The sequence below is a fragment of the Phoxinus phoxinus genome (assembly GCF_949152265.1).
Source record: "Phoxinus phoxinus genome assembly, chromosome: 1".
Taxonomy (NCBI): Eukaryota; Metazoa; Chordata; class Actinopteri; order Cypriniformes; family Leuciscidae; genus Phoxinus; species Phoxinus phoxinus.
In genome coordinates, this window is record NC_136876.1 from 8,676,197 (window position 1) to 8,689,920 (window position 13,724).

Consider the following 13,724-nt stretch of genomic DNA (forward strand, 5'->3'; position numbering starts at 1 on the left):
ACAGTTGTTACACACATATAAACACACAGAAAAGCTGTTACACACATATAAACACACAGCACAGTTGTTACACACATATAAACACACAGATGTTACACACATATAAACACACATCACAGTTGTTACACACACATCAACACACAGAACAGTTGTTACACACATATAAACACACAGATGTTACACACATATAAACACACATCACAGTTGTTACACACACATCAACACACAGAACAGTTGTTACACACATATAAACACACAGAAAAGCTGTTACACACATATAAACACACAGCACAGTTCTTACACACATATAAACACACAGCACAGCTGTTACACACATATAAACACACAGCACAGATGTTACACACATATAAACACACAGCACAGCTGTTACACACATATAAACACACAGGACAGATGTTACACACATATAAACACACAGCTGTTACCTGTTACACACATAAACACACAGAACAGCTGTCAAACACACATATAAACACACAGGACAGATGTTACATACATAAACACACAGCACAGCTGTTACACACATAAACACACATCACAGTTGTTACACACATATAAACACACAGCTGTTACCTGTTACACACATAAACACACAGAACAGCTGTCAAACACACATATAAACACACAGGACAGCTGTTACACACATAAACACACATCACAGTTGTTACACACATATAAAATACAAAATAAGGTTATAAACAGAAACTGCAGGTTACATTACCTTTTTACGGCTAATAGTGAGGTTCTTGGCGATGACCTGAACAAAGCGACTGTCAGCCAGGTCGGGGGTCATCTCACCACGCAGATCGCGCATCAGCATCTTATGAACATACAACGTTTAATTATTAAGTGAATATTAACATTTACAAATGAAATGAATACTGATAATAATATACTGCTTTTTGTTATTTGAAAAACTCAAATTCAAACCAAATTCATATGGTAGCCTACAACTAACATGCATAAAGAAAGAAAGAAAGAAAGAAAGAAAGAAAGAAAGAAAGAAAGAAAGAAAGAAAGAAAGAAAGAAAGAAAGAAAGAAAGAAAGAAAGAAAGAAAGAAAGAAAGAAAGAAAGAAAGAAAGAAAATACTGTATTCAATTCAGTTGATCTCTTAAAATATCAACAACAACACAAATATATTATACAAACTGAAGTTAGTTCAGGTTGCAAAATGTTGATTAATTAAATCATGTAATTAAAAAAAAGAAAAGAAAACGCTTGAAAAATATATTGAAAACTTTTCTAATACTTAAGGGTTACACCACATGACATTTCTTAAATATAATATGTGAAAATGTAATATGTCAAAAATAATATGTGCACTTTCATGGGTACTTATAGTTTAATTAATGAGTTTTGTGGGTCACCATTGTGCTGGAGAGTAGAGCCTGTGCTTCAGTCAAAGATGAGCAGAGTAACTCTGATGTTATGCTGCCCGTTGCTTTATTTAAACGCAGGAACTGTGTAGTTGCTGATGCAGTGACAATCTCGTTGCTAAATACTTTAGCACATACATGTGTGCTACTGTTCGCTAAATGCGAATTGCAAAGATTCTAGTTAATGTCATGTTTGTAATTCATTCACGATTACACATTAGATGTTTGCAGTATTATATTAAGAGATATTCATTTTCAGTGGACTCTAAGTAAGTTCACAGTACTATCGGTATAAATACTCGTTTTTAAACTTGAACTGTTTGAAGCAATCGGTTTCCCAAATGTTACGAGTTACCTTCCATTGTATTTTTACAGTAACATACTGTAAAAAAAGGAGAGCTGTATAATAACGGTAAAGGGCTGTAAATTAACAGTACTTTGCTGGCACCCCAGCTCACAGTAAATTACTGTTATTTTACAGCGCAATTTTTTACAGTGTACCTAAGAAAGTACTGGTTACTATTAGGTAACTACATGGGTTAAGGTTATAGGTTTGTGGTTTGTGGTTTATTGTTTAAGGTTAGGTTTATGGGTAGATGCATGGTTATTACTCAGTTATTGTAATAACTATTATATGTACATGGGGAACGGTGCCAAACATGAATACGAGGAGTATGGCTAGAACTTGGCATTTGTATTTTAAATTTGATATTCAAAACATTTTTTACTGTCATTCAAATGCTTGGCGTCGTTATGATTTTTTTTTAAAAGTCTTCTACTGCATAAAAAAAAAATGTGATGTAATTGTAAATACATTTTCAATTTTTATATATTTTAATATTTAATTTATCCCTGTGATGACAAAGTTTATCTTCATCTCGAAGTCTTCAGTGTCACATGATCCTTCAGAAATGATCATAATATGATAATTTGCTGCCCAAGAAACATTAATGATTATTATTGTCACGGTGCGCGTTGTTCCTTGTTGTTGTCTGTCATGTGATTCCTTGTTTGCCCTTGTGTTTCACTTGTTACCTTGTCAGTTGTTGTACATGTAATGGTTGTCTCTTATCGGTCTGGTTTTGTTCCTTTGTTCCCTGTTTTATGTGTGACTTCATTAAAATACCCTGCGTATAGATCCTCTGCTTCGCCTCCTGTCTTCAACACGTTACAGAACAACTGACAACGTAACAAGTGAAACACAAGGGCTATAAATACACAGGCAAACAAGACTAACAAGATAACAAGGGGGCGTGGCTAATCAGAAACACCTGGGAACAATGATCAGACAATTAACAAGACACATGGCAAACAAGGAATCACATGACAGACAACAACAAGGAACAACGCGCACCGTGACAATTATCAGTGTTTAAAACAGTTGTGCTGCTTCAGATTTAAACCGTGACACAAGATTTATAACTGAACTCCAAACTTCTAAATGGTAGTTTGAATGTTTGAATGTTATTGACCCAAATGTGGTTTGAATTTCTTTTTTTAAGAGACGTTTTCTTCCATACCTCCTTCTTCTCTTGTGTACTGAGGTCTTGTTTTGCCAGCACATAGGAGAGTTTTGAAAGAGCAGCTTCTGCGGTCATATCACATCCAGCGACCACACCGGCTTCATGCAGAGCCTGAGAGGGAGTATTAAATTACACACTCCTGGATCACACACACATAAGGCCTTTAAAGCGGTGGTTGAGTATGATTTCACTTTTTTAACTTTAGTTAGTGTGTAATGCTGTTGTTTGATCATAAACAACATCTGCAAAGTTACAACGCTCAAAGTTCAAAGCAAAGGGAGATATATGCCGGGAGCAGCAGCTCATTTGCATTTAAAGGGACAGACACAAAACAAGGTGTTTTTGTTCACCCTCAAAAAGTGACAACTTTAACATGCTATATAGAAAAATCTGTGGGGTATTTAGAGCTAAAACTTCACATACACACTCTGGGGACATCAAAGACTTATTTTACATATTGTGAAAAGGGCATTATACCACCCCTTTAAAGGCACAATGTGTAATTTTCTTAATCAAAACAAAGGTGTAGCCTGATGATGCAGTGAATGAGCGTGGAATCAGGGAAGTTTCTCTTCTTTTCTTTTTTATATAGCCATAGGTTTGTGCAGTTCCCACTGACCAGCCAATAGCGTGTGTGAAGATCACTCCACTGTGCAGTAGCACTGCGTTATTTTATAAAAGGCTTCAGTATTTAAAGAAAAAGGAATCCCATCACGTCTAGCAGACGCAATACTCGTTCCCTTATCTCAGGTAACTGAGGCGATCCTAATTTACTCATACTGCAATGCATGATGGGAGCCATGAATGGGTTTTGATTGGTGGCACCCAGAATGCACTGCAACATGCTTTATAATTGTCACCATTGTTGAGATTCACAGGCAGATTCTTGATGTCTGTTTGTCTACGTATAAACAGTTGAGAAATCCTTTAGATTTCATTCAATGCTAAAAATTATTATGATGTTCAAGGAGAGTGCTGCTATAATCAATAAAGTAAACCTAATTCAGAGATTAGGCTCTAAATTAGTTCAGTGATTCAAACACACACAAAAAAAAGTGTTAAAAACACAACACCATCAGATCATCTTTTCTCTTTGTTCATCTGGCTGTTATAACTCAGTTACAGCAGCCAAACTAAATTTAAAGTTAAAAATGTAAGGGTCAAGAGCCCAACTAAAGCAAACACTGAATTATATTTTTTTTCCTTCAGTGATTCTGCTTGTTACACAAGTATATAAATATGTAAAATTGTCCTGGTGTTTTTTTTTGGATACTTTTTATCGAAAACCCATACATATTGTGCCTTTAAGCAAACTCCCATACCTGTCCAGTGGCGTATGTGTTGGTGACCGTGCCCCGCAGGCACTGGGTGCAGTTGACCATGATGAGTCCTCTCTCGGTCGCTTCACGGATCGCATCCAGCAGGTCAGGACGGTTGTCAGGGGCGTTACCGCTGCCGTAGGTCTCCAATACAATCCCGTCCATCGGCTGCAGGAAGGCCTTGACCTGATCAGGAAATGGATCTCATTTTAAACATCTGAAACTTCCGAAAGTCCAGCCAAAAATGAAACTTCTGCCATTATTTACTACATTTTTTTAAATGATGAACATGTTCATGCACTGGATGAAGAGATTTACCAAATATATGTGTGCAAATGAAGGCAGATATTAGCACACGCCACAGCCTTACTGTATCAGCAGTGATTCCTGGGAAGAGTCGCAGGAGACCCACGTTACTTTTCCATTGTGTGTTGACCGTGAATTTGGTGGTTGGATTGGCTCGCAACACAGTGTCCCAGTTAACTAAAGAGTAAGAAATAAAACATAATACTCAACATAACACATCTGAATAAAATAAATAAAACTGCATCATCACTAACAAGGAAGTTGACATTAAATTTCAAGCAGTGTCCTGACACCATATATTATCAAAAATGTAACTTTTTTCTTAATAATTTGTGCATTATTAGAGCTTGCGCCATTTTTAATGAACTGAAATTAATTTTAAAACTACACAAGGCTAATATTTGTACTTTGCAATTCATTCTTCTCACCACATGATTATTAAAGTGAACTGCAAATGATAGTTTAAAAAATAGTTTAAAAACAAAACAAACAAAAAAACTTGTGTCCTGAAAATAAAATAAACTTTTAAAATAAAATTAACATTTATGAATTGCCAAGGCTCATTTTCTTTTAGTTTACCTTGATGTCCTAAAACACTAAAATTGAAATCAAATGTATACAAAAAAGGGGGGAGGGGAGGGGGGGGGGGGGGGTTGGGGATAATACAAATGACAATAAAAACAACAAAAGTACTGAAAATGTAACACACAAACACACACACACACACATATATATATATATATATATATATATATATATGTGTGTGTGTGTGTGTGTGTGTGTGTGTTTGTGTGTGTGTGTGTGTGTGTGTACATTTTCTTTTACATTTTAGTTACATGTTGTGTTTTTGTCATTTGTATTATTTTCCCCCTTTTCTCCTAAAATGTTTTTTTTTTTTTTTTTTGATGAATTTGATATTATATATATTTTTTAAAAATCCACTATGGACCACTTTTATGATATTTTAATAATGTTGGCGCATCCTTTTTGGAGCTTAAAGTGATAATTCACCCAAAAATGAAAAGTGAATGAAAAGATGGCATCATTTTCTTTCTTCTGCTGAAAACAAACGAATGTTAAAGAATGTCTGAAGTCAATGGGGCCCATTAACTGTTTGGTCACCCATATTCTTCAAAATATCTCTATTTTGTGTTCAGTAGAAAAAAGTAATACATACAGGTTTGGAACAATTTCAGGGTGAGTAAAAGATGACAGAACTTTCATTTTTGGATGAACTATTCCTTTAAAACCCTCAGTCCTAAATGATTGTAAACGCTTTGAAAAGAGCAACCAATACTTAATTTCTAAGGCAGAAAAAAAAAAGAAGAATTTTTTTATTTTGATAAATTTTAATTTATTTTAGAAAAACTATTCTATAAATAGATCCACATGGGACTAAGGACTAATATTGTGTGTCACCTTTGATGTCGACTTCAGCGATGGCTAACGGCGGCAGGTTTGGTGAGTTAAATGCTTCAAAGCTTCCAGAGTCCACTTTGGTGACACGATTGCCCCTGTACAGCTTATGATGAAAGTACAGGCAAACCTGTGAATAAAGACACAAAGGGATATTGTTCATGTCCATTACTAAATTTAAACGGTTTCATTTTTTTTTTATAACAATTATTATTATTAAACAATAATTATTACAATAATGTATTGCTATTACAATTACTGTATAATAAAGTATCTTTATTGTGCTTCATTAGCAGAAACAAAATACTGCAAAACATTCAATCATCTCAATGATTGAAAACCACTTAAACACTTAAAACCACATTTAATCAAATATTATTTCCTGTTTTTTATTAAACTATCTTCCATAATTTCAGTCTGTCATACTTTCAGTCAATATCGCCAGTCTGTGGGGGCAGTGTTTCACAACACCACCCAAATGTATACACAAAGAAAGAAGGCTTAACTTTTATTTGTCACGGTTCATGAAATCACTGTCTCTTCCTTGTCTTGTGTGATTGTGGTGTAGTGTGTATGATTAGTGTGGGTGTGTCCTCCAATTGCTGCTGATCATCAGCGTCAGCTGATTCCACTTTACTCAACTATATAATCTCTCAGTGACTGGTGTCTTGTGTTGTCAGATCTTGGTGTTTCCGGTGTGTGTTCCTGTTCCCGTTTGGCATTCTCTCTTGGTCTCCGTTCCTGTTGGATTGTTCGTCATGTCTTCATCTCTGTTCATCGTCTTCACTCTCTTGAACTGGACTCATCATTCATCAAAAAGACAAAGCAGAGAATCTATTTTCTTCGCCGTCTTAGGTCTTTTGGAGTAAGGCGGCAGATTCTTCTGCTGTTTTTTAGGTCTGTAATATTGAGTTTACTGCAATACTGTAATTCTAGTTGGTATAAAAGTCTGTCTGTCGTGTTAAAAACAAAGGTTGTTAATCAATTAAAAATCTGCTCAAAGATAGTAGGTCAGCCGCTTGAGAAGATTTATGACTCAGTTTATCACAATAATATTCTCAGACTGGCTCACAATATAGTTTTTAATCCCATGCATATTTTGCACAAAGAGTTCGAACTACTACCGTCAAAGCGGAGGTATAGAGTTCCCAAATTTAATAAGGTGAAGCTAAAAAATTATTTTGTGCATCAGGCAATCATAGTGCTGAACAAAACCTAACCTAATCAGAGATCAGGAGTATTGGGATGATGGGGCCGATGGATAAATGTTGTAATGATTGTATAACTCTGTGGTTTGAGTGAATGTCAATATTGAATGTTTGTTAAATGTTGTGGTAAGCATGGATACTGTCATGTAAAACAAATTTCAGACTCTGTCTGACAATAAAGTATAAAGTAAAGTAAGTAAGTAAAGTAAATTCATCCACCATCCACCTTCAGCACGGTTGCCCATTGAAGTCCCTACATCACTCTCCAGCCCCTGTGTGTCGTGTTTGGTGTGGAGCCTGCCTTCTCTGTTATCTTCTAATAAACGTGATTTTGACCTGCTTTTGCCTTCTCTCTTTCGTTCATAACAGAACGATCTGACCAAGGCATGGAGGCAGCAGGTGGTTCTGAAATCAGCTTAAATTAATGAATTGCTTGCAGTATCAATCAGATGGATTTGCAGGAGGAGAGTATCGCCAACACGGGGCAGGCGGTACAAGCTCGAGTGGCGCAGGTGTCCGAGCTCACCCAACAGTTCCAACACCTGGGGAGGTGGTTCACCTATGTTCAGGTGGTCCGATACAGCGGAGGCTTCGCCTGTATTCGCCAAACTGAAAAGTTGCTTCGTTTCGGCTCCCATCTTGATAGCCCCTGATCCCTCATGTCAGTTTGTAGTGGAGGTTGACGCGTCAGAGGTAGGGGTAGGCGCAATTCTCTCCTAACGTTCTCCCACAGACGACAAGACGCATCCGTGCGCGTTTTTGTCCCATCCTTTGTCGCCTGCCGAACGTAACTATGACATTAGTAACAGAGAGTTGTTGGCAGTCAAGTTAGTGTTAGAGGAATGGTATCATTGGTTAGAAGGGTCAGGGGTACCTTTTATCGTCTGGACCGATCACACGAACTTGGAATATATCAGAACCGCCAAAAGACTCAACTCAACTGTTTGGTGTGGACCTGACCTTCTCTGTTATCTTCTAATAAACGTGATTTGACCTGCTTTTGCCTTCTCTCTTTCGTTCATGACATTATTCCCGCTGTATGTCATGCCATGTCGTGGAGACGCTGTGTTTTCCGTTGCAAAAGCCAAACTACTTTGTACGGCTTTCCAAAAGAGGACACAATTAGAAAAGAGTGGTTAAGCTTTATTTACAACACTGTTCCAGAACAGTACAACTAAAATATTCAACTGTGTGCTGCGCATTTTTCGGAGGACTGTTTCCAGAAGCATGTATATTCTGGCGCTTCTGACTCACACTAAGTATGTTTTCATATTTTAAGAATTTGCTACTGACTATTCAAATGTGAGTTTTGAGCATTATAGATGCTAAATGCAGAAATGGTGTTATGTTTACGTAGTGTTCTCACACCTGTAGCGCGGCACGACACGTAAAAAGACAGTAGTCATTATAATCAGTATTTAGGTCCCCAATGAAATAAAACCTTAACAATCTGATAAGTTATACCAGAAAGACTCTGGAGATAAATTGATATAACAGCGTATATTTATTAACAGCCCAGCAAGCATGAATTTATAAAGTTCTTTGGCGTAGGCCCCGTCCTTAGAGAGCAATGCGAGGGTAGCGGAATCTGCATATCCTGCCTGAAGACGAAGGCAGGGGCGCAGCCGACCCCCCCTGGAGGTTAAGGAAGGGACCATCCTGGTGGTGGTGGGGAGGATGAAGGGGAAGGTACCATATTGGTGGTGGTTGGGGAAGGTACCATATTGGTGGTGGTTGGGGAGGATGAGGGGGAAGGTACCATCTTGGTGGTGGTTGGGGAGGATGGAGGTAATTGGCAGCGTCAGCATCTGCGAACTCAGACGAATGTAAGTACCGATCTTTTATACTGTGAGTGTTAGCACATGATTGGTTAGAAGAGAAGTAATACGTGGCACGCTGATTGAGTCTTCCTGGCAGAACCTACGCTAAAGCTGTCATTTCTGGTCCAGTCGCACTGGCAAAGTTGATCGGTCAGCTTGGTCATCTGCATTTTCCGGATCTGATTCGGGCTCGAATTGATAAGGCAGAACCGACATTATCACCTGTTGTTAATGCTTTGGGAGCTGATGATCCAAACATGGTAAGGGGCGTGACATTTCCGTCATACGCTTAAGGTAATCAGACCAATCAAAATGCACTGGATCACTGAACAATCAGAGCAAACCGCGCTTTTCAGAACGATGAGCTTGGTAAAAATCGACGCGTTTCAGAAAGGCGGGGCATAGAGGAGCAACAATAAATGTTATGTGTAAAATAATTACTTTTTTTAACCTAAAACCACGTAAACACATTACATTAAACCAAATACACAAAATTATGTTATTTTTAGAACTGTCATATGACCCCTTTAAATACTAAATAGGTTTAAATGCTTAAACTAATAAAGGCATCACTCACAGAGAATTGAAATCAAAACTCACCTCAGGGATGACAAACTCTCCTGCTATCAACAGCGCCCCCAAGAGGTTTTCCCTCCCATCATTCCTCCTCTCAAAGATGGGCACCTGCAACATAAGAGATTCAAAACAGAAAGCTATACAAATCTTTCAGACAAATACTACTCAGCAGTAAGGCAGACAGGAGCAATCTATTACACACTGAAGAAAGTTTGACACACACTGTCACAGCAGCCAAAAAGGACAAAAGATATGATAAGAGTTAAGAGCCCAACTAATTATAAACACTAATTATAACTAAATAACACTACATTGTTATGGTGACTTCAAATGAAACAGCGTTAAATCCCTGTTAATTCTCAATTAGATCTCAAAATCTTATTAATCAACATCTTGTTAAAATAAATCAATCCGGTTAGTAATAAGCGAAGCTGGTAATGCTGTTTGTGGAGTTGTTTAATCCTCCTCTGCTGAGATCTTCACAGATGTAATGTCTTCTTTGATCTTCAGTGGATTTCATCTAAAACTGTGGCTGAAGTCAGTTGTAGTTCTTGTGTATCTTTTTCCTTCAGTAATTCTGCTTGTTAACAGCAGGTGTTAATCTCTAATGCAGCTTCATTACTAACCAGATTGACTTAATCTCTGTTTTATATCGACAGAAGTTATTTTTAAAGAATCAACAGCGGTTTAGATGTTGATGTTTTAAAATATGTGGTGATTAGTGTTTATTTAGTTGGGCACTTGACTTCTTATGTAAGTTTGTGGTATTTGTAACAGTGTTTACTAAAGCACATCATTTGTTGCAAAGGAAGCCAGAAACAAATATGATCAGTTGATAAAGTTTTCAGTATCATAAAGTGCAATACTTCACTAATCCTATCTCTGATGTAAAGTGTTTTTTGTTAGTAATAGATATTTTTTCAACATTCCTTTCTTGCTACAGATCAGACATTATGAATTCAGATATTTTTCTTTAATTATGGTAAAAGTAATTTTAGACACACACAGAGACATCAAGAATCCGCATATAAAAAAAAGGTATAATAAAAAAAAAACAGTACTTTGCAGGTAAATCTGTGAATGCAGTTACAGCGGTAATGTATATATATATATATATATACATATACAGTATATAATGATAAGAGCTATATATATATATATATATATAAATGAACTAAATAACTTTCTTTTCTTTTTTTTTACAACAAAATTAATCATCACTAAACTTACTTAAGATGGACTGAGATGCTATTATCTCCTGGAAAAAAAATGTGTTGTATTATTTTCCTGTTATCTCTGTAAAGCTGCTTTTAAACTATGTGTATTGTAAAAAGCGCTATATAAATAAAGGTGTATATAAATAAATTTGACTTGCTTTATTTGTGCGACACAAAGGTGAGAATTAATGCATTAATAAATTTAATTAATGCATTAATAAATACAGTTAAAATGCGTTACCTGTGAGCCAGTGAAGATGACAGGCTTTCCCAGATTCTCACACATGAAGGATAAGGCAGAAGTGGTGTAAGCCATTGTGTCTGTGCCGTGCAGGATAACAAATCCATCATATCGATCATAGTTTTCCTGTGAACACGAGGGAAAACCCTTTCAAAATCTCAGTAATGATTTTTGACATACAAATTGACCTGTTCACTGATCTACCATCAAGAAATTTGAAGATTACCCATTACAAATTTACAAAAAGTTCCTTTTTTGGAAAAAAAAAAAGAATGCAAATAGCCAAACATAGAGATGGTTGAAAAGGAAGCACCTCAATGTCTTTTCCGATACGGGCCCAGTCATTTTTATCCATATTACAGGAGTCGAGGAGGGGAGTATACTCTAAAACTGTGTATTCAATCCTCTTCTTTTGTTTGGACTGTCTGTTGGGGGTGAGAAAGAACATACTGTAACAGCACAAACCAGTCAAAAGTTTGGACACATTACTATTTTTAATGTATCTTATGAAGTATCTTGAAGTATCTTATGATTATTCAGCCTGCAATGACTTAACTTTACAGAAAAAAAATATAATTTTGTGAGATATTACTACAATTTAAAATAATGGTTTAAAAATAACAGCATATATTTAAAATGGAAATATTTTGTACCAATATAAACTATCATTCAAGAGTTTGGGGTGAGTAATTTTACTTTCTTTTGTAAAAATAAATAAATAATACTTTTATTCAACAAGGATGTCCTAAATTGATAAAAAGAAATAGTAAAGACAGTAACGCTTTAGATTACAGCCCACAAAGTACTGTGTAATTAAAACAATTTTACATTGTAACTTTCTGTAATAAAAAGTATAAGGGAACAATATGTAAAGTTTTGGGAATTAAGGGGTAACAACTAGAAGAATTAACAAATACTTTATACTGTAAGTATTTTAGAACTAAGGGTTACTTATTATACTATTATTATTCAACAATCTTACTATTTTCTTCCTGCTGTTTTTATGTGACTTTTTAGTAGCTTGTTTTTTAATGTTCAGAGTACAGCCCACATTAAATTTATTTAGAAATTTTAGGTCAAAACACAATCAACACCATCAGATCACTTTTTCTATTTGTTCATCTGACTATTATAACTCAGGTACAGCAGCCAAACTAAGTCTAAAGATAAAAATGTAAGGGTCAAGAGCCCAACTAAAACAAACACCGACCACCATAATGGTGAGTTTTTCTCCTTCAGTGATTCTGCTTGTTAACATCAGGTGTCTTCAATAATGCTCAAACATCACTCGGTTATTCACTTAATTATCTTTTTAACTTTAATAGGGATTCAGTGTTACTTATAACACTCTGTGTGTGGACTCATATAAACAATGAGCAGAAACCAACAATTCAAACCTGTATTTTGTATACATAAATATGAATGCAGCTAGTGCCTGGATCAATAAATAGGACAACACCTCCAATTTTGATATATTTGTGTGCATCTGCGTAAGAACTTACGGCAGCACCAGTATGTCCTTTTTCAGTTTCTTTTGTTGTGCGTACTGCTCATCATGCAGAATGGAGAGTTTGCGTAGAGTTTTAACAAAAACATTAGGTTCTGGAGACAAAACTGCAAATATAGAAGAAAAGCTTGTAAAAAGTTATGAACAAATGCACCAAATTGATTAACACACAGTAAACCTTGTAAAAAAAAAATTCAAACAGTAACGTACCGTAGAAAACAATGCATACTGGGTAATATTTGTCATTTTCACAAAAAAAACCTTACAGGAATATATTGTGAATTAACAGCGCTCAAGTCAACAGGCTGTGTTCCCATGTGTCCCACCCTATACCCTCATTTACTATTCCCTACATTAGTTTATAGTCCACTTGACTGAGTGAATGAAAAGAAGTGAGAGAATTGAGACACTGATGAACACCTGACATAACCAACATGTTTTTTCTACCTTACAATGAAGTTGTAAGTTCCTCAGTGGTGCATATAAGCTCAATCCTTCCTGTACCAGCCCAGAAAAAAACAAGGAGAAAAACATACAGCTGGTATGAGGGGGTAAGAGAAAAGAGATGAGGAGAGAGGGCAGATAAATGGGGAACAGAGAAATCTGGAATGAAGACTACCTCTTTTGTAACCTTCTGTTTCTATGCATGTTTCTCTCTGTCTGATATATATATACATAATAAATAAGAGTCTCTTGGCAAAATAACTGATGTTACTTGCGTAATTAAAAATAATGGGGAAAGGCTGTATTTCAAGTCTAGAATTTGGCGTCACAAACAGGATTGTATGTTAAGACATTTGTCTCAATTATATTAAAATAATAATAGTAATAAGAATAATAATTAATTCAATTTAATTTTACTAATTTAAGTTTCTCTGATCAGTGGATCTCTAAAAATATTTGATTGATGCTGGGGTAAAAGTGGATATTTTTTAGAAAACAAACCATTTAGTCAAATATTGGGAGAATTAGCTATAAGACGATTTAGCAATTTAGCAATGATAATGACTGGGAGGCAGTTTAGATGTGGTAAGTCTTCTGGAAAAAAAGGACAGAATAAACTCTAAAACAGTTAAACACGCTGAAGATTCGTACTGTACTGTCCTCAACATAATTTTAGTGTATTGGTAGTCAGAAAAACTCCCATCCCTCACACGACTCTGAAGACAATAAGTTTGTTTGCCCACAGGTT

The 13,724-nt window shown here is 35.9% G+C and overlaps 2 protein-coding genes across 2 annotated transcripts in view; one reads left to right on the plus strand and one right to left on the minus strand.

The window, feature by feature from the left end:
• LOC307001012 (uncharacterized protein) overlaps window positions 1–13,724 on the plus strand; it is a 573,545-nt gene that overhangs the window by 91,459 nt on the left and 468,362 nt on the right. The gene's annotated exons all lie outside the window — the stretch shown is intronic.
• The window catches only part of LOC307000534 (L-asparaginase 1-like), a 56,993-nt gene that overhangs the window by 14,501 nt on the left and 28,768 nt on the right, over window positions 1–13,724 (minus strand). The window contains exons 4-12 of the mRNA XM_079616176.1: window positions 12,528–12,639; window positions 11,339–11,450; window positions 11,026–11,151; window positions 9,592–9,675; window positions 5,967–6,093; window positions 4,612–4,724; window positions 4,245–4,427; window positions 2,920–3,033; window positions 743–841 (exon numbers count right to left, since the gene is read on the minus strand). Coding sequence (XP_079472302.1) covers window positions 743–841; window positions 2,920–3,033; window positions 4,245–4,427; window positions 4,612–4,724; window positions 5,967–6,093; window positions 9,592–9,675; window positions 11,026–11,151; window positions 11,339–11,450; window positions 12,528–12,639 — 1,070 coding nt within the window. The remainder of the gene's footprint in view (window positions 1–742; window positions 842–2,919; window positions 3,034–4,244; window positions 4,428–4,611; window positions 4,725–5,966; window positions 6,094–9,591; window positions 9,676–11,025; window positions 11,152–11,338; window positions 11,451–12,527; window positions 12,640–13,724) is intronic.